The 22,401-nt window shown below is 40.1% G+C and overlaps 2 protein-coding genes across 2 annotated transcripts in view; one reads left to right on the top strand and one right to left on the bottom strand.

The window, feature by feature from the left end:
* Window positions 1–22,401, top strand: part of TMEM59L (transmembrane protein 59 like) — a 147,505-nt gene that overhangs the window by 121,979 nt on the left and 3,125 nt on the right. The window contains exons 4-7 of the mRNA XM_073596036.1: window positions 4,318–4,467; window positions 5,976–6,084; window positions 13,524–13,635; window positions 20,996–21,113. Coding sequence (XP_073452137.1) covers window positions 4,318–4,467; window positions 5,976–6,084; window positions 13,524–13,635; window positions 20,996–21,113 — 489 coding nt within the window. The remainder of the gene's footprint in view (window positions 1–4,317; window positions 4,468–5,975; window positions 6,085–13,523; window positions 13,636–20,995; window positions 21,114–22,401) is intronic.
* LOC141105881 (large ribosomal subunit protein eL31-like) lies at window positions 4,999–7,195 on the bottom strand. Its single transcript, XM_073596050.1, has one exon. It carries the CDS (start codon window positions 6,519–6,521, stop codon window positions 6,132–6,134), a length of 390 nt encoding a protein of 129 aa, XP_073452151.1. The 5' UTR covers window positions 6,522–7,195; the 3' UTR covers window positions 4,999–6,131.

The raw sequence follows: 22,401 nt of genomic DNA on the forward strand, positions 1-22,401 counted from the left end.
GTGAAATTATATCACCTCTTTAGTCTTTAGAGACCCTGCAGCAATGCCTATGATGTCTACATAATCTATGTCTAATGAAACATAAAGCTGCATTCATTTATCATCTCCTTAGACTTGTGGTTCAATCAAATAGATTAAGATATTCATAACACAGCCACAATTTATTGTGGCTGTATTTTGCTGTGTTTTGAGTATTCCTGTGGCCGCAGTAAATGTAGGCCAGAGGGCCTTAGCCTCATGTACACTGCTGCTGGTAAACGGACATTTACCACTGCTGCTGGTAAACGGGCATTTTTTTCAGCTGTCTCTGAACTCTCCTCTATGTTATCTTATCAGTCCATGTACACAGGGTCGTTTATAGTCCTTTCTAGGCAGTTGAGTTTAGAAGCATTTTTTGAAACGCAAGAAAAATGCGTTCAGGACGGATGTTCAGGGGCATTTGAAACGTCAAATGCCCATAACAGCTTGTAAACGCTGCTAAACGCGGTAACTCGCGTTTAGCAGCTTTTCATTTACAGACGTTTTTCATTTTAACAAATAAAAAAAAAACGCGCCATGTAAACGCGGCTGAACAAATGTTTTTGGACGTCGGTTTCTAGCTGTCAAGTTAAATCGTTCAAGAGAGGTCCAATGTCCAATGTACATGAAGCCTAATGCAGCCTACACACGGGCGACTTTTTGACTGGACTGGTCCGACAGTCTATCCGACGGACTTTCGGCGGACTTCCGACAGACTTTCCCAATGAACGGACTTGCCTACACATGATCACACCAAAGTCCGACGGATTCGTACGTGATGACATATGACTAAAATAAGGAAGTTCATAGCCAGTAGCCAATAGCTGCCCTAGCATTGGTTTTTGTCCGTTGGACTAGCATACAGACGAGCCGAATTTTCGACCGGACTCGAGTCTTTCGGAAAGATTTGAAACATGTTTCAAATCTAAAGTCCGTCAGATTTTTGACCGAAAAAGTCCGCTGCAGGTCCGATGGAGCCCACACACGGTCGGATTGTCCAGTCTGGTCGAAAAGGCCGCCCGTGTGTACACAGCATAAGTGTTACTTTTGGGGTTGAGGTTGTTTTCTCTACTACTAAGTTTTATGCTACCTTCTGTGTTATATTACATTTAGTGTAGAGGTTTCAACTAAAGTACACCAGAAGAGATTACCAAAGAGCTGTTTGCCCAAATAATTTTATCCTACTCGTCCAGGTTTTACAGTTCAATTTCTCTTTTCTACTTTTTCTATGATTAATTTGGAGAATGTTAGTTTGCATTATTATGCAGTAATTAATAGTCTATTGATCTGTTTGAAAAATAGATTCCAGTTTAGGTATTTTTAGTTGTATGCTTTTTCTGTCTGACTTGGTTGTACTAAAAAATAAGAAAATATGCTCAAAAGAGCAGTTGCAAACAGCAACCAATCAGGTTACACCATTCATTTAAAAGGAAAAAAAAAAGAATTATAAGTGGACATTACAGGTAACTCTACTTTTGAGCTTATATTATTTTCTCCCATGTTAATGAAACAGTCCCTTTCAATAAAAACTGAGGGGATTTATGAAACTGGAGCAGCAAGAATCTGGAGCAGTTGTGCATGGGAACCAATCAGCTTCTAGCTTTAATTTTTAAAGCTTACCGAATAGAAGCTGATTGAGGGCCATTGTTCCAGATTCGGTAAATACTCCACTGTATCTGGGTTCATTTTTAGCCCCCCCCCCCATCGTAATACATGTAATTAGGTAAATGCATTTAATCCTGAACCTTGTTCATGTGTTTGCCTATGATTTGGCTACATTTAGAGACTGACATTAAACCAAAATGGATTATGAGGTACTGATAGTTATTGTTCAGTAATTTTTAAAGAAGATGTGTGCAGTCTGTGTAGAGTACGTGGTATGTTGGTACAATTAAATAGGGTCTTATGTGCAGCAGCTATACAGGGACTATTATCAGTAGGTGGCACTAGTTATGGCAAATAACTCAATTATGAAATTGTATAATATAAAAAGTTGATGGGAAATTACCATAGAAAGATCCAAAGGAAAAGTAGGATCACACATTCTTCCACTGCTGCTGTGTTAAATATAAAGTTCACATCAAATGTTAGGTTTGCGGAGTCTTAGAACGTTTTGTGCATTAGCACTTAGTCATAAGGCATATGGCTGCCTTATGACTAAGTGCTAATGGGCAAAACGCATTCAGCCTCTCTGCCTTGTCTTTTTATGTAAGCTTTACAATAAAGGCCATTGTAGTGGAATTGTGCAGCTTTTCATTTCTTATATGAATCTTATTCCTTACTCTTTATACTTCTTGTCTTGAGGATACAACAGAATGTGAGAGGAATTCTTTCCAAAATTAGGTGAAATCCCATCTTATATACACTGAGCAAGATTATAAACGCAACACTTTTGTGTTTGCCCCTATTTATCATGAGCTGAACTCAAAGATCTACGACTTTTTCTATGTACACAAAAGGCCTACTGCTCTCAAATATTATTCACAAATCTGTGTTAGTGAGCACTTCTCCTTTGCCGAGATAATCCATCCTTCTCGCAGGTGTGGCATATCAGGATGCGGATTAGACAGCATGATTATTGCACAGGTGTGCCTTAGGCTGGCCACAATAAAAGGTCACTCTAAAATGTGCAGTTCTACTGTATTGGGGGGGTCGGGGGGTCCGAAAACCAGTCAGTATCTGGTGTGACCACCATTTGCCAGCACATCTCCTTTGCATAGAGTTGATCGGTTTGTTGATTGTGACCTGTGAAATGTTGGTCCATTCTTCTTCAATGGCTGTGCGAAATTGCTGGATATTGGCAGGAACTGGAACACGCTGTCGTATACGCCAATCCAGAGCATTTCAAATATGCTCAATGGGTGACATGTCCAGTGAGTATGCTGACCATGCAAGAACTGGGATGTTTTCAGCTTCCAGGAACTGTGTACAGATCCTTACAACATGGGGCTGTGCATTATCATGCTGCAACATGAGGTGAAGGTCGTGGATGAATGGCACAACAATGGGCCTCAGGATCTCGTCACGGTATCTCTGTGCATTCAAAATGCCATCAATAAAATGCACCTGTGTTCGTTGTCCATAGCATACTCCTACCCATGCCATAACCCCACCGCCACCATGGGCCACTCGATCCACATTGTTGACATCAGCAAACCGCTCACTCACACAACGCCATACACGCTGTCTGCCAGCTGCACTGTACAGTGAAAACCGGGATTCATTCATGAAGAGAACACCTCTCCAAAGTGCCAGACGCCATCGAATGCGAGCATTACGACGACAAATCGAAGTCAGGTCGAGACCCTGATGAGGACGACGAGCATGCAAATGAGCTTCCCTGAGACTGTTTCTGACAGTTTGTACGGGAATTCTTTGGTTATGCAAACTGATTGTTGCAGCAGCTGTTCGGATGGCTGGCCTCAGACTATCTTGGAGGTGAAGATGCTGGATGTGGAGGTCCTGGGCTGGTGTGGTTACACGTGGTCTGCGGTTGTGAGGCCGGTTGGATGTACTGCCAAATTCTCTGAAACCTTTGGAGACGGCTTATGGTAGAGAAATGAACATCCAATTCAAGGGCAACAGCTCTGGTAGACATTCCTGCAGTCAGCATTCCAATTGCACGCTCCCTCAGAACTTGCGACATCTGTGGCATTTTGCTGTATGATAAACCAGCAGATTTTAGAGTGGCCTTTTATTGTGGCCAGTCTAAGGCACACCTGTGCAATAATCCTGCTGTCAAATCAGCATCTTGATATGCCACACCTGTGAGGTGGATGGATTATCTCAGCAAAGGAGAAGTGCTCACTAACACACATTTAGACATTTGTGAACAATATTTGAGAGAAATGGGCCTGTTGTGTACATAGAAAAAGTCATAGATCTTTGAGTTCAGCTCATGATAAATAGGGGCAAACACAAAAGTGTTGCGTTTATAATTTTGCTCAGTGTAGTTATCACAAGTGTTCCCATTGAAAGATTTCCCTTCACCTCCTGGTAATGTGACAACCATTATATTTTCAATATTTTTAATAATTTCAATGGTCTCCAGGACAAACATAGAAGATGAATCTCTTCAGCACAAACACAAAGAGCAATGCATTTCTAACAGGGGTTTTAGCTCTTGCCTACACTATCCAAATTAAATGAAAACAATTTGGTTTTAGATACACTCTAAAGGGATTCTTGACCACACACTTTCTCAAGTAAGGCACTTATTCCAAGTGTAATGTTACTTTCTGTTTATGTAAAAAATTTTGTAGAATATGTGTAACATAGCTTTTTTCTTTATTGATCTAGATGCTAGACTTCCGAATTCCCTCATCTTTTTCCATGTTTGATCTGATCTCTGGGTTCTGCAGCGACCTTGTAAGCTCAGCTCAGAGCTTTATCTCTTCCACTTGGACTTTCTACCTGCAGTCTGATGATGGGAAAGTTGTGGTATTCCAGGTGAATGTTGGTACTATTTCATAAAAATGTTTGACAGCCTAATCTATAGTTGTTTGTTATTATTAAATTCTACCTTTTTATCATTATTTATTTATTTTTTTTTATTGGTGTCTTTCAGCATCGCAAAACACTGTGTTAAAACCAATTTAATGTTTATAAAAAAGTGCTAGATTAAAATTATATACAGTGGAATTGAATTACTAAAGGTGTAGGAAATGTTTTCTTACATTTTTTTTCTTGTACATGAATATATAATTTAAGATGAACAATACAATTTAACCACTTAAGGACCAGCCGCCGCAGTTGTACTACAGCAGGTTGGCTCCCTAGCGCGAATCGCCTGGCTCGCGCAGGTGCAGTTAAAGGACGGGCGCACGCTTCCAGCGGCACGCTCCTGCGCCCCCTGCACGCTGCGAGAGCGTGCCCGCAGGTCGGGTGGACTCGATGTCCACTGGCGACCCGTGATCGCCTAGTACAGAGGCAGAATGGGGATCTGCCTTTGTAAACAAGGTGGATTCCCATTCTGACAGATGATATGACAGAGATCCATTGTTCCTAGTCACCGGGAACAGTGATCTCTGTCATGTTCCAGGCAGCAAATCCCCCCTACAGTTAGAACACACCTAGGGAACACAGTTAACCCCTTTATCGCCCACTAGTCTTAACACCTTCCCTGCCAGTGTAATTTTTACATTGATTGATACAGTGCATTTTTATAACAATGATCAAAGTAATAATGTCACTGGTTCCCAAAAAGTGTCATTTGGGGTCAGATTTGTCCACCGCAATGTCGCAGTCCCATTAAAAATCGCAGATCGCCGCCATTACCAGTAAAACCAAAAAAAATTTAAAGTCAATATCCCATAGTTAGTAGACGCGATAACTTTTGCGCAAACCAATCAATATACGCTTATTGCGATTTTTTATTTTTTTTTTTTTTTTACCAAAAATATATAGAAGAATATATATTGGCCTAAACTGATGGAATAAATTAGTTTTGTATATTTTTTTGGGATATGTATTATAGCAAAAAGTAAAAATAATTGTTTTTTTTTCAAAATTTGTCGCTCTTTGTTTGTTTATAGCGCAAAAAATAAAAACCGCAGAGGAGATCAAATACCACCAAAAGAAAGCTCTATTTGTGTGAAAAAAAGAACGTCAATTATGTTTGGGTACAGAGTTACACAACCGCGCAATTGTCAGCAACGCAGTGCCGTATGGCAAAAAAATGGCCTGGTCATTAAGGTGGAAAATTCTTCCGGTCCTTAAGTGGTTAAATAACTAAAAATTACAAAAAAACTGTTTGAAGCCCAAAAAAAGTATGCAGAGTATTTACTTAGGTCAAATGGCATTTGTCCATTAGTCGGTCAAATGGCTTATTAAAAAAAAACTTCATAAATAGGATTTCAGCAAAGTGCTGTTTATTCTAACCATTTCACTTTTTTAGCAATCCTTTAATTTAATTTCTGAGTATCATGACAGTCAAAGTGTATTTATTTACCTTTCAGTCTCAGCCAGAAGTGGAATACCCAGTGCTAGAGCTTCAAGCTCCAAGATCAGAGGTCACTGATAAATCAGGAAGAAAGCCAGTTCTTAATACCTTGAAGCCAAATACAGGTATAGTATAAATTAAACTTAATAAGATTAATAGCAAGAAGATAGTTTCAACAATGAAGAATAAATTCATCAATGTTGACTGTCTGTAGACCTTTGTATGTAGTAACTGGCACATATGTGACCAATGTGTACAGTTTGTTAGGGGAGTCTTCATCCTCATTGAGCTTCCTGGACAAGCACACACGAATATGGTATGGAACATTTCTGCTCCCTTTGGCCCACACAGATTTATTCAGCCTGGTGTCAATACGCACATCAGGAGTGCGCATCTTTTTAATTGGTAATTTGCGGATTTCCTTTAGAACAAGGGGAGCCTGTTTCTTGAAGCCAACTCCATGGTTCCGCTTGTGAATATTGATGGTGTATTCCCTAGTAACTACCTCATTGATAGTAGAGCGCCCCTTTTTCTTCTCGCCTCCCTTCTTTGCTGGCGCCATCTTCTCCTAGGGACAATGTCAGAAACAACACAGAGTTTTTTATGGGTGTTTATAAGATAGCAGACAACTGAATTAATTGATTAAACACATTTTTGATACTTGGATGCGTGAATGTTTGCTGAGATTAATATTGTATTGTTTGTTCTGGCACATTGGGGTTTGCTGGATTCTAATGTTTTGATCAGCTACAGAGGTAGTTTATAGTGTTTTAGATATTTACTTAATAAACTTACATCTTTGCTGCTCTTTTTGAGATACAGCACTATAAAAATCCTGATGCCAGCATAAAAGTACCCCCAGCTCACTGTGCTTTCTGCTTCTAGTTCCTGCTATCAATTGAATAGAATTAGTTGCCAAAATGATGGCTCTATAAACTTCTATTGCAGCAATTCATATATTTAAATGGGCAAAATGTCATCAAAAAAATCTACTAGTATGTCCAAGTTAAAATCTTTCCTTTGCCATCGCATGACATTCACTGTTTGATTGCTTGAGGTGGTTTGGGTAGTGTGAAAGATTGAAAGCAACATGAGAAGGTTTTCTTAAGAGTAGATTAGGTTAGTAGAGTAGGTTTTTATTAAGCAAATTTTATCCAAGCAAGCATCATGATGAAATTAGAGACACATTTTGATGAAAATTTGTTGAAGGCTAATTAGGCAGCAAAAAGAATTTCCATTTACAAAAAATATCTTGACTAACCATAACTGAGTTACATTATTGATCTTATTAAGAGAGTGGAAAGCACCTTAACAACTGCAAAGTGCAGCTACCTACAAGGCTGTAAAAAGTAATTGCCCCCTAAACTTAATAACTGGTTGTACCACCATTGGCGGCAACAACTGCAATCAAGTGTTTGCGATAACTGGCAATGAGTCTTTCAAATTGCTGTGGAGCAATTTTGGCCCATTATTCTTTGCAGAATTGTTTTAATTCAGCCACATTGGAGGGTTTTCCAGCATGAACGGCCTGTGTAAGGTCATGATACAGCATCTCAATTGGATTTAAGTCCAGGCTTTGACTAGGCCACTGCAAAACCTAAATTTGTCTTTGTTTGAACCATTTGGAGGTGGACTTGCTGTTGTGTTTCGGATCATTGTCCTGCTGCAAAACCCAAGTGCACTTGAGCTTCAGGTCACGAACTGATGGCCAAGCATTCTCCTTTAGGATTTTCTCGTAGTGCTCAGAATTTATGGCTCCATCAATTATGGTAAGTCGTCCAGGTCCTGAAGCTGCAAAGCAGCCCCAGACCACCAAGCTACCACTACCATGTCTGACTGTTGGTATGATGTTCTTAAATGCTGTATTAGCTTTACGCCAGATGTAACGGGACGCACACCTTCCAAAAAGTAAAATTTTTGTCTCATTAATCCACAGAATATTTGCCTAAAAGTCTTGGAGATAATCAAGATGTTTTTTGGTAAAAATGAGATGAGCCTTTGTGTTCTTTTTGGTCAGCAGTGGCTTTGGCCTTGGAACTCTCCCATGGATGCCATTTTTGCCCAGTCTCTTTCCTATTCTTGAATCATGAACACTGATCTTACCTGAGGCAAGTGAGGCCTGCAGTTCTTTAAATGTTGTTCTGGGTTCTTTTATGACCTCTTGGATGAGTCGTCGTCATGCTCTTGGAGTCATTTTTGTAGGCTGGCCACTCCTGGGAAGGTTTACCACTGTTCCAAGTTATCTCCATTTGTGGATAATGATTCTCCCCGTGGCTCACTGGAGTTCCAAAGCCTTAGAAATGGCTTTGAAACCCTTCCTAGACCGATACATGTTTGTTTCTAATCTGTTCTTGATTTTTTTAGATTGTGGCATGATGTGTGGCTTTTTGTGATCTGTTAGTGGAGGTGGCAAACACAGAGGTGGCTGTCCTAGTTGTCACTGCTACCCCTAACAGCCAGGAGAGCAGCCCATCTAGTAGAGGTGATGAGGGGAGTGCAGGTAGGGCTAGACAGTTGGTGGTAATAGAGGATTCTATAATCAGAAGGACTGATAGAATAATTTGTTGCCAGGATCACCTCAACCGAATAGTTTGCTGTCTCCCTGGTGCCAGGGTTCGGCATGTGGTGGACCGGGTTGATAAGTTACTGGGAGGGGCTGGGCATGACCCAGCTGTCTTGGTTCACGTGGGAACCAATAACAGAATACATGGAAGGTGTATGAATCAATTTAATTAACTAGGGTGCAAGTTGAAGGGAAGGACCTCCATGGAGATATTCTCTGAAATATTGCCTGTGCCATGTGCAACACAGGAAAGCCAGGGGGAGATTAGAGACCTGAATGCCTGGCTAAAAACCTGGTGTAGGGAGGAGGAATTTGGGTTTCTAGAGCACTGGGCTGACTTTTCATTGGGGTGCAACCTATATGCTAAAGATGGTTTGCACCTGAATGGAAGGGGGACTGTTGTGCTGGGGAGAAGTTTATGGGAGGGCTGGAGGAGTATTTAAACTAGGATTAAGGGGGGAGGGTGAACTAAAATTCCATCAGGCAGACAGGTCAGTTAAGGGTCAGACATTAATGGAGGGTGGAATGGGGATAGATGGGGGAGGGTTATGGCAGGTGACAAGAAAGTTCCCATGTTGCAATCAACCATTGGAAATTATAGTATCATTGGTACTACTAAACAAGATATGAAAAACACCAGAGCAAAACGTAATAATGCATTAAAGTGTTTGTTCACCAATGCCAGAAGTCTGCCAAGCAAAATAGGTGAGTTGGAAGCTCTGGTGCACGAGGAGAGCTATGATGTAATTGGTATTGCTGAAACTTGGCTTCATTCCTCACATGACTGGGCTATTAATATTCCTGGCTATGCACTCTTTCGGAGAGACAGGGTAAAAAGGAAAGGTGGCGGGGTCTGTCTCTATGTGAGAAGTGATCTCAAAGTGAGTGTGAAAGAGGACCTGGTTGATGGAGAGTGTGATGAGTCTGAAGCATTATGAGTGGAACTGCATATAGATGTGCGTAGTTCAAAGTTAATCATTGGAGTTTGTTATAGACTACCCAATGTTAATGAGGAGGTGGAGACTCAGCTCCTTGCACAGATGGAAAGGGCTGCAAGGGCTGGGACGGTGATAATAGGGGATTTTAACTACCCAGAAATTGACTGGAGTAATGGGACTGCTGGGACAGTTAAAGGGCAAACATTTATAAACCTATTACAGGACAATTTTATGGTCCAGTTTATTGAGGCCCCAACCAGGAATGATGCTCTGTTGGACCTGGTAATCTCAAACCATGCAGAGTTTATTACTAATGTTCATATAAAGGAACATATTGGTAGCAGCGACCATAACATGATTTCATTTGATGTTAGCTGTAAGCAAGAAACACATACAGGAAAGATAAAAACACAACTTCAAGAGAGCAAATTTTCCAAGGATGAGGGCTGCTCTCCAGGACTTGGACTATAACCAATAAGAAAATAGCTTTTAAAAAATATAAAAATGAAGGAACACTAGTGCCGTTTAAATGTTACAAAGAATATAACAGAATATGTAAAAAGGAAATCAAGGAGACAAACATTTAAAACAAACAACAGACTGCAAATGATAGGACAAACCCCAAAAAGTTCTTCAAATATATTAATAGTAAAAAGGTCAGGTCTGAGCATGTAGGCCCTTTACAAAATAATCTAGAGTGGGTGACTGGGGACAAAGAGAAAGCAAATTTATTAAATACTTTCTTCAGCTCTGTGTATACAAAGGAGCATAGGGGAGTCATGTCCATAATGGGGGTGGTAGTGACACAGCCCCAAATGATCCCCAATGGCTCAAATGTGATATGGTCCAGAAATATTTAGACAGAATAAAGGTAGATAAAGCACCTGGACCAGATGGCATCCACCCATGGATCCTAAAAGAATTGAGCTCTGTCATTTCAAAGCCATTGTATCTATTTTTAGGGACTCATTAATGACGGAAATAGTACCACTGGATTGGCGTAGGGCCAATGTGGTGCCTATATTTAAAAAGGGAACAAAGTCTTTACCAAGTAACTATAGACCTGTTAGTTTAACTTCTATAGTCGGGAAGATACTGGAGAGTTTAACTTCCCTGGCGGTATGATTATTTCAGATTTTTGATGCTCAAAGCGGTACATTGTTTTGCATGGAAATTTGGCGTTTTATAATGTAGGCCTGTAATTCTTAGGAATAACACACTTAAATCTGTCCAAACAAGAGTCTAGTAGACAGCCCGGGTATGATAAAGTTTGAAACGCAAAATCATAAATTATAATATAATAAATAACTATAAATAATTATAACAAATAATATAATATTACAAATCAATCAATAATGTAATCAAATCAAAAACACTGAAATTTGCTCAGTTGCAGAAATGGCGCTGTCATTACTTTCAGTGTTTGATGACGAATTTCCCCACAAATCACTATTGCTCAGTTCTGCAAGTGATTCTAATTTATTATCGCTGTTTTCTAGCTGGTCTAAAAATCTCCAGTTTCCAGGCAGACAGAACAGTATTTATAATATAAAACTGCATGCAGTGCACTGGACAAACCATTAGGACAAAAGGGATGTGAAATTATTTGATATAGTAATGTAATCTGTAAGATTACTGTGTACTGTATGTATTGTGTGTGTGTTTCACTTTTTGAATTTGGCGCCGTTCTCTGTCCCCGTGCGTCGCAACGCTCGCAGGGAACGGAGCCCGGCGCTGTGATACATCGAGTGGAGACACGGCTCGCACACAGGGCGGGGAGACATCGCAGGATCCTGGGGACAAGGTAAGTAACTGTACCTGGATCCTGTGATGCAATCCTGAGTGTGGCTCAGGGTTACCGCTTTTGGTACTGAGAATCCACCCCAAGCCACACTCGGAAATACCGCCAGGGAGGTTAATAAAAGATCACATAGACAAGTTCTTGCTGGAAAAAAAATATTTTAAGCAACAGACAGCATGGATTCATGAAAGACAGAAGTTGTCAAACAAACCTGATTTCTTTTTATGAGGAGGTAAGTAAAACCTTGGACAGAGGGGTGGCGATGGACGTGGTATACTTGGATTTTGCAAAAGCGTTTGACACAGTTCCCCACACACGGCTCATGTGTAAGGTAAAGTCTACAGGCTTGGAAATATCAGTTTGTAAATGGATAGAAAACTGGCTAAAATATAGAATTCAGAGAGTAGTGGTTAATGATTCTTACTCTGAATGGTCTAAGGTTATCAGTGGTGTACCCCAAGGTTCAGTGCTGGGACCCTTACTTTTTAATACCTTTATAAATGATATTGGGTCTGAGAATAAAATTAACATTTCTGTCTTTGCAGATGACACCAAGCTTTGCAGTGGAATAACGTCCTTACAGGATGTCTCCAATTTACAAGCCAACCTCAATGCACTGTCTAATTGGGCGACTATGTGGCAGATGAGGTTTAATGTTGATAAATGTAAAGTTATGCACTTGGGGCCTAAGAATATGCATGCATCATACATACTAGGGGGAGTACAACTGGGGGAATCAATGGTGGAGAAGGATCTGGGAGGTTTTGGTAGATCATAAGCTCAATAATAGCATGCAATGCCAAGCTGTGGTTTCCAAAGCAAGCAAAGTCCTTGCTTGTATTAAGAGAGGTATGGACTCGAGAGAGATATCATTTTGCCCCTGTACAAATCATTAGTAAGACCTCATCTGGAATATGCAGTTCAGTTTTGGGCACCAGTTTTCAAAAAGGAAACCGGGGAACTGGAGAAAGTGCAGAGAAGGGCAACCAAACTGATAAGAGTTTGATGGAGGTGCTCAGCTATGAGGAAAGATTAGAGAATGTATTCACTCTTGAGAAGAGGAGATTAAAGGGGGATATGATCACCATGTATAAATATATAAGGGGTTCATATAGTGAACTTAGTGTTGAGTTATTCACTTTACGGTCAACACTGAGGACACTCTTTACGTCTAGAGAAAAAGAGATTGCATCTCCAAATACGGAAAGGTTTATTCACAGTAAGAGCTGTGAAAATGTGGAATAGACTCCCTCCAGAGGTGGTTCTGGCCAGCTCAGTAGATTGCTTTAAGAAAGGCCTGGGTTCTTTCCTAAATGTACATAATATAGATTGCCTCTCAGGGATCAGGAATGAATTTTTTCCCCTGCTGTAGAAAATCGGATAATGCTTTTCTGGGGGGGGGGGGGTTGCCTTCCTCTGGATCAACTGTGTGTATAGGATTGGGTATATGGGATTGTATGATTTTTTTTTTTTTATTGATTGATTGATTGATTGATTTTATGGTTGAACTAGATGGACTTGTGTTTTTTTTCAACCTGACTAACTATGTAACTATGTTAGTGTGCTTTACTTTGTCAGACAGCTTCTATTTATGTGATTTCTTGATTCAACAGGTCTGGCAGTAATCAGGCCTGGGTGTGGCAAGTGAAATTTAACTCAGCTTTCCAAAAAATTCATGATTCAGCATGGGAGGGAGCAATTACTTTTTCACATAGGGCCAGGCAGGTTTAAATAGCTTTTCCCCTTAATAAATAAAATAATAATTTAAAAAATGCATCTTGGATTTACTCGGGTTATCTTTGGGTAATGTATAAAATATGTTTGATTTGAATAATTTAAGTGTGAGAAATATGCAAAAAAAATCATCAAATCCAGTACATTCCTTTTTGGCATGAATAATGATAATGATGAATAATGAATGATAATTCTTGGTGTGGAGCCTTCAACACACACTGAAAACATGTCTAAATTAAACAATTCCCTAAAACCAGACACTACAATTATTTCTAATCTTTATCATGGTACCCTTACATGTAAGCTACAGTTAATCACTACAGGAGCAAGCTGGACATCTTAAGTATCAGCACATAGCAATCATATTTCAGTTTCTTGTTAGTAGATGACGAAAAACATGTGATTATTTGCCATGTTTTAACTGCACTTATGTACCACCCTATTAAAAGATCCATTAAATGTCACATTTTCATATTTCATGAATATGCTCTCAATAAACAATAATATACTACTTTTCTTTATTCTCAGGCATCCGAGAAAAAGTAGAGAAGATTTCAGGAAAGGAATCCAGAATAAAACACAAGTTATCCCATTTGGAAACTCCACAATCTGAACATGATTTTCTTGGGTGTATGTCCAAGTAAGAAGAGATGATACAAATTTATGATGCAGCTGGAGTTTGGAAGTTTTTGAAAAAGTTTTTACTATCTAGAGAGCAGATAATAATAGTATGTTGAGCCTGAGCTAATCAGGATAGTCAAGTAAAACCTTAAAAAAATGTATATTACATTTAGAATTGTTCTTTTACCACTTGACCTCTGGAAGATTTACCCCCCTTCATGACCAGGCCATTTTTTGCGATGCAGCACAGCGTTACTTTAACTGACAATTGCGCTGTCATGCAGCGCTGTACCCAAATAAAATGTATGTCCTTTTTTCCCACAAATAGCTTTTTTTGGTGGTGCAGTATATGATCACCTCTGCGGTTTTTATTTTTGCGCTATAAACAAAAAAAGGTAAACTATTTTGAAAAACAAACAATATTTTTTACTTTCTACTATAAAACACATGCAATAAAAAAAGTAAAAAAAATAACATTTCTTCATAAATTTAGGCCAATATGTATTCTGCTACATATTTTTTTGTAAAAAAAATCCCAATAAGCATATATTGACTGGTTTGCACAAAAGTTATAGCATCTACAAACTATGGGATATTCTCATTTTTTTTATTTACTATTAATGGTGGCGATCAGCAACTTATAGTGGGACTGCGATATTACAGCAGACATTCTGACACTAACTGACACGTTTGACACTTTTTGGGGACCAGTGACACTAATACAGTGATCAAGTGCTAAATTTGTACTGTCACTGTACTAATGACACTGGCTGGGAAGGGGTTAACATCAAGGGCGATCAAAGGGATAACTGTGTGCCTAGCCAATGTTTTACTATACTGTGTATGGTGCTTTTTAAGCGGAAGAGATGGTATTTATTCCAGGGACACAAATTCCTGTCAGAACGGCAATCTGCCTTGTCCACATAGGCAGAGAGCAAGAACTGTGATCTGCCTAACGATTGGTGGGTTCAGTAGACATCAGATACCGTGCGCCCACTGATCAGGTTCTGCTGTGTATAATCACAGTGGAAGCAATCCACCATCGCCGCGCATGCGTGCCCCCTACCCGGAAGAGTCAGAGCACATATATATATATATTTTTTTATATATATATTTATAATGTGATCCGGCACACAGGTGCTGCCCTGTAGTAGTAAAACTGCTATAGGGTGGGCCTTAAAAAAGAAGTATGGGTTTTTTCGTTTTTTGTTTTTTCTAATCATACTTCGGTGGTTGGAGCATCAGACTGATGCTGCAGCTGTCCCCCAACGTCTCTGCACTGAGAACCAAGCCACTGAACACCGCTGATGGCTTGGTTCTCACTCCTCCCAGAGCAGAGCGATGCTGACTGTCAATCAGCATCGCTCCTGGCTTGCTTTTCCATGCTCAATGGAGCGATGAGCTGTGGAGGGGCGGGGAGAGGCCATCTCAGCTTCTCAGCGGCTCGCTGAGACTGCCATCAATCAAAGCAGCTGGAGGATCCAGACTTGGGAAGTCGGGATGACTCGCTGCCTCGACTGATGGCAGTGACGTGAGCGGAGAGTGGACTTCAGACCGCTCTCTGCTGAAAACGGTTCACAGGAGTGCAAAACGGATTGCACTCCTGTGACCCTTAGCCTCGGTTCACACCAGAGGCGGCACGACTTGCAGGTCGCCTCACCGAGGCGACCTGCACACGACTGCCGGGGCGACTTGCAAGACGACTTCTGTATAGAAGTCTATGCAAGTCGCCCCCAAAGTAGTACAGGAACCTTTCTTCTAAGTCGGAGCGACTTGCGTCGCTCCGATTAGAACGGTTCCATTGTACAGAACGGGAGGCGACTTGTCAGGCGGCTAGGTCGCCTGACAAGTCGCCCCCCGTGTGAACCGGCCCTTAGGAGAAGCCCAGCCTAAAAAGTTTAGGCTCGACTTCTCCTTTTAAGTGGTTAATTATATAGTAAAAAAAAGGTCATGTGCTTTATTCTCATAAATAAAAAAGCATTACCCAGAGTCTATTGCTGTACAGGCATGTGGCCTGTGGAATGCACTAAGCATTAGTGGCACAGATATCTGGAGAACCCTCCCCCTTATTTATTTTACAGTTTCAATGGACAAGTAATTGGTACACATATGACAGATTACCAATGGTTTCGTAAAAGCTCACCAGACATTTATTAGTGACTGATTCATTTTTATTATATATACTAAATTAATCTTTTTTATATATCAGATATGCCTTATTGGTCTTTTCCCTTTTCTTTTCATTTTTCATTTTGCTTCTTGCTGGAACCACCTAGTTTTTCAAATGTTGCTAGTTGACAAATATAATGAGTGTATCTATAACAAAATGGAAGCATCTATGAATTTTATTTACACTAGAGTGGAAAGCTTTAGGTTGTACTGTAAGTGACTGGGTCTAAAAGACCAACTGTTATGATGTCCTTCAAAACTAAACCCAAAAGCCAAAATCCAGCCAAATCTTTTTTTTTTCCTTGTGTTTTGTCACATTTTTTGGGGTGGTGCTCGATATGTGCAAAGCGAGATCACACAAATACTTAAAAGTATAACATTTATTAAAAGTAATGACAGATACAGATAATATTAGAAAATATAACAAGCATACTTAACTAAAGATCCTGTTTTGCTATGGAGTCCCATCTGCTTTTCATACAGCATGGCCAGGTAATCAGACAGATGCATGTTTTGCACGCTCTGGTGTGAGACAAACTTATTCCATTGTGGGCTGTGATACTGAGACTTGTGTATAAGGAATAGACAACCCCCAAGCCAACTCTTTGCAATGTGATCCCTCATGGACTTGGTCAGTTAACAATAACATTCTTTTGGTATAAGGTGAAGCCATGCTTATGTCAGTAAAATGCATTACTGAGCCACATTATTAATAAGGAATTATATACAGTTGTGCTGAAAAGTTTGCATACCCTGGCAGAAATTGTGAAATTTTGGCATTAATATTGAAAATATGACTGATCATGCAAAAATACTGTCTTTTATTTAAGGATAGCAAGCACATGAAGCCAATTATTATCACATAGTTTTTTTGGATCCTTTTTAAATCATATTGATAACAGAAATCACCCAAATAGCCCTGATAAACGTGTACCATGTTTGGCCTTGGTACAGACACAGAAGGTGGCACACACAGGTTAAAATGGCCATTAAAGGATAATTTCCCACATTTTTGGCTTTTTAAATCACAATTAGTGTCTATGTATAAATAGTCAATGAGTTTGTTAGCTCTCACATGGACGCACTAAGCAGGCTAGACACTGAGCCAAGAGGAGGTATAAATGAACAGTCAAAAGACCTGCGTAACAAGGTAATGAAACTTTACAAAGATGGAAAAGGATATAAAAGGATATCCAAAGCCTTGAATATGACAGTCAGTACTGTTTAACCCTTTCATGACTAAGCCTATTTTTGAAATTTGGTGTTTACAAGTTAAAATCAGTATTTTTTGCTAGAAAATTACTTAGAACCCCCAAACATTATATATATTTTTTAGCAGAGAATCTAGAGAATAAAATGGCGATTGTTGCAATATTTTTTATCACACGGTATTTGTGCAGCGGTGTTTTAAACGCAAATTTTTGGAAAAGTGACATTTTCATGAATTTTAAAAAATCCAAACAGTAAAGTTACCCCAATTTTTTTGTATAATGTGAAAGATGATGTTACGCCGAGTAAATAGATACCAAACATGTCACCCTTTATAATTGCACGCACTCGTGGAATGGCGACGAACTACGGTACCTTTGAATTTCCATAGGCGACGTTTTAAAAAATGTTTACGGTTACCAGGTTTGAGCTACAGAGGAGGTCTAGGGCTAGAATTATTGCTCTCGCTCTGACGATCGCGGCGATACCTCACATGTGTGGTTTGAACACCGTTTACATATGCGGGTGCGACTTCCGTATGCGTTTTCTTCGCTGCGCGAGCTCGCGGGGATAGGGGCACTTTAAAATTTTTTTTTTTTTTTTTTTATTTATTTTATTTATTTTTGTACTTTATAAATTGTGTTTAAAATTTTTTTTTTTTTTTTTTACTTTTATTGCTGTCACAAGCAATGTAAACATCCCTTGTGACAGTAATATGTGGTGACAGGTACTCTTTATGGAGGGATGGGGGGTCTAAAAGACCCCCCATCCCTCCTTTACACTTCAAAGTATTCAGATCGCCGAAAATGGCGATTCTGAATACTGTGTACTTTTTTAAATTCGTCGCCATTGGCAGCCGAGTAAACGGGAAGTGACGTCATGACGTCGCTTCCGCGTTTACAACAAGAAGGCTGGAACGAAGTCGCTCGCAGCTTCGTTCCAGCCCGCCCCCAGCTGCCGAAGGCAGCCGAACGGACACCGGGCCTCCCGATCGCACGGGAGGCCCGGTAACAGCGGCGGGAGGCGGGGGGAGGGGGGATGTCCCCTCCCGCTCCTCCGGTATAACAACCGAGCGGCTTTTAGCCGCATCGGTTGTTATACTCGGGTAGCCGACCACCCGCTGTAAACAACGGTACCGGGATGATGCCTGCAGCTGCGGGCATCATCCCGGTATAACCCCGGAAAGCCGAGTACGCATATCTGCGTACGGTCGGCGGGAAGGGGTTATAAGAAGTGGGAAAATTTGGGGATCTCTTGATACCAAGCCAAGGCCAGGTAGATCAAGAAAGATTTCAGCCACAACTGCCACAGGAACTGTTTGGGATACAAAAAAAAACCCACAGGTAACCTCAAGAGAAATATAGACTGCGCTGGAAAAAGATGGTGTGGTTGTTTTTAAGGAGCACAATACGATGATACTTGAACAAAAAAGAGCTGCATGGTCAAGTTGCCAGAAAGGAGCCTTTACTGTACAAGTTCCACAAAAAAGCCTGGTTACAATATGCCCAACAACACCTTGACATGCCCAATTGGCTTTTTTGTGGCATTGGCGCAGTAAAGGCTTCTTTCTGGCAGCTCAGCTATGCAGCTTTTTTTGTTTACGTATCGTCTTTTGGGAGAGCAGCCTGTATTTCTCCTGCGGTTACCTGTGAGTTTTTCTTTGTATCCTGAGCAATTCTTCCGCCAGTTGTGGCTGCAATCTTTCTTGGTCTACCTGACCTTGGCTTGGTATCAAAAGAGCCCCTAATTTTCCACTTCTTAATAAGTGGTTAAACAGTACTGACTGGCATATTCAAGGCTTTGGATTTCTTTTTTATATCATTTCCATCTTTGTAAAGTTTCATTAAGTGTCTGTACCAAGGCCAAACATTCCAGGGTATGTAAACTTTTTATCAGGGCCCTTTGGGTGATTTCTGTCATTATGATTTAAAAAGGATCCAAAACTATGTGATAATAAATGGCTTCATGTGATTGCTTTAACCACTTCACAACTGAGCACTTAAACCCCCTTCGTGACCAGACCAATTTTCAGCTTTCAGTGCTCTCACACTTTGAATGGCAATTACTCAGTCATGTAATACTGTACCCAAATGATTTTTTTGTCCCGTTTTTTTATACAAATAGAGCTTTCTTTTGGTGGTATTTGATCACCTCTGGGTTTTTTTATTATGTGCGCTATAAATGAAAAAAGACCGTAAATTTTGAAAAAAAAATGCATTTTTCTTAGTTTCTGTGATAAAATTTTGCAAATTATTAATTTTTCTTCATAAATTTTGGCCACAATTTATACTACTACATATCTTTGGTAAAAATAACCCAAATTAGTGGATAATTAGTGTGAAAGTTAGAGAGTCTACAAGCTGTGGTGCAAATCATAAAAAATTGATCACACCTGATGTACTGGTGGCCTATCTCATTTCTTGCGACCTGAACAAGCCAGGAAAGTACAAATACCCCCCAAATGACCTCTTTTTTGAAAGTAAACATTCCAAGGTATTTAGTAAAATGCATGGTGAGGTTTTTGATGTTGTAATTTTTTCCCACAATTCTTTGCAAAATGAAGATTTTTTTTCCTACAAAATTGTCATTGTAATAGGTTATTTCTCTCACATGGCATGTGTATACAACAAATGACACCCCAAAATACATTCTGCTACTCCTCCTGAGTATTACGATACCACATGTGTGGGACTTTTTCACAGCCTAGCCACATAGAGAGGCCAAACATGCAGGGAGCACCGTCACGTGTTCTAGGAGCATAAATTACACATCTAACTTGTTGACTACCTATTACACTTTTGAAGGCCCTAAAGCACCAGGACAATGACACGTGACACTGACGTGGCACTGATGACAGATGGCACTGATACGTGGCACTGATGACACGTGACACTGATGTGGCACTGATGACAGATAGCACTAATACATAGCACTGATGACAGGTGACACTGATGACAGATGGCACTAATACGTGGCACTGATGACAGATGGCACTAATATGTGGCACTGATGACACGTGACACTGATGACAGATGGCACAGATACATGGCACTGATGACACGTGACACTGATAACAGATGGCACGTGACACTGACAGGTGGCACTGATGACAGATGGCACTGATACGTGGCACTGATGACACGTGACACTGATGACAGATGGCACCAATATGTGGCACTGATGACATGTGACACTGATGACAGATGGCACTAATATGTGGCACTGATGACAGATGGCACTAATAGGTGGCACTTATAACACGTGACACTGATGTGGCACTGATGACACTTATACGTGGCACTGGGGACAGATGGAGGGAGAGCAGGCAATGAGAGATGATCTCATATGTTTACATATGAGATCATCTCTCAGTGCTAAATGGCCGCTGTAATTGGCCATTTAGCACGATCTGTGATTGGCTGTGTCCAAGGGACACGGCCAACACAGAATTTCCCCGACTCGCGGAAGTAAACAGGAGGACGTCCAGGGACGCCCTCCCGGCACATGAAGTCCACGCTGTAGCCGTCTGTCGGCTATAGCGCAGACGCCTAGTGGTTAAATAAAAGACAGTTTTTTGCCACGATCAGCCAAAATTTCACAATTTCTGCCAAGGTATGCAAACTTTTGAGTATGACTGTATGGAATTTGCCCATCACCTTGGTTTTGTGTAGTGTGAGGGCGTGTTAAAACTTCAGTCAGATTTTAGTGCTGTCTTTGATTACACTGGGGAGATTTCCCCTTGCTTTTTATTCTTTTGACATCAGGGTCAGAAGACAAAGACAACAAAACAAAATCCTCAGTGGTTCTAACCTTTCCCATCTCTATTGAAAAACATGTTTTTTTTGTTCTATCAGCTCTTTTTCATCTTGCCCCACTGGTATTGGGAAAAGAGGTAATAAAAAACCTGCTTGAGGTACTAACCCTTTTTTTTTATTGTCCAGTAGAAAAATAAATGTAGATGGTTTTAGGTTTAATAAATTCTTGAATTTTTTTCCTTGCAGGCGATCTGGATTACCACGATGGATACTGGCTGCCTGTTTGTTCCTATCTATTATGGTGATGCTCTGGCTCAGCTGTGCTAGTTTGGTGACTGCACCTGATCAGCATGTTAAGTCACAGGTATGGTACTCTATTCTGATATTTTATGTAGATAATGACATGCTGATGATTAATTCTTAAGTGTTTGTTTTGGGATAATTGGTGACCTTTTTTTAAATATTTTAAAGCAAATCCATCTTTATCGCTGCTTCTCTTATTCCAGAAATATGTTTTTTGCAAAAATAAATCTGTTATTGGAATCTAGTTGTGAGAGAAAAATAGAGACTATGACTGCATAAAAATTATTTTCTTAAATGCTTTCTTGAATTTATTTTGTCGTCATGCTGACCTATTGGTCTTGTATTTTAAACTTCTGACCAGGAACACCTGCGCATATAAGGAAGTTTTTCCAATTTTTGTGATTTTCAGCATTGTTTAGGCAGGGTCAGTGATTCAGTGAGGATTGAAGCCAGTGAGTCAACTTACCAGCCAGATATCTAGTTTTGATGAGAAGTTACATGTAAACATTGGCAGTGCCAACCATTGATTCGTACAGGGTACATGGTATAAATCTGCCCATTTCGCTTAGGGCTATAGCTGTTCACGCACTGTGTGTTTGCAGCTAGTTTATCTGGTAGCAATAATTGCTGATTCTTGCTGGTGTCTGCCTGCCACCACCTGTGTGAATAAAGCCTAAGGAATTCTTCTAACTGTAGATATTTCCTCTCACTTCCTGCTATGTCTCCAAGGAGATTACACTGTAGCAATTACAATTATACATGTTAAACAGTTTTGACACCTCAGATATCTATTATGTTTTAATATACCTATTAATATAATTTTTTTTTCAAAAGAGTAATAAAGATTTCAATGAAATTATAATGTACATTTAATGAAGAAAAATAACAGCTTCAGCAAGTTTGACACTCAAATGTAGATTTTGATTTATTTTACATAGCTGTTAAACAACTGGGCTTTGCAGTTCTTTTATGGACCAAACATTTGGATAACTTAAAGTGTGGTAATCAGTGCCAGAACAAAAACTTCTAGCATCCAAGGCTAAGATAACAAAATGTTCCTCAATCTGAGGCTTTATTGGAGGGGGTGGGAATGCCACATGGGGAATGTGCCTAAAGGTGCCTGAGTGTAAGTGTCCAAACTTGTCCAAAAATGACAACCACTGCCCACTGACCCAAGGTTTAATACTGTTGATCCTTAAAAAAAAACAAAGCAAGGACTCAATATAGGTCTCAGCTCAGCCCCACCCAGACTGTCTCTTCGATGACTTGAAAAAAAGCAAGCCGTATTGGAAGGAGCACCCGACCAAAGAGTCCAAATTAATTTATTCCTGAATACTAAAAAACATCTA

This window comes from Aquarana catesbeiana, linkage group LG01, assembly GCF_042186555.1.
Source record: "Aquarana catesbeiana isolate 2022-GZ linkage group LG01, ASM4218655v1, whole genome shotgun sequence".
NCBI lineage: Eukaryota > Metazoa > Chordata > Amphibia > Anura > Ranidae > Aquarana > Aquarana catesbeiana.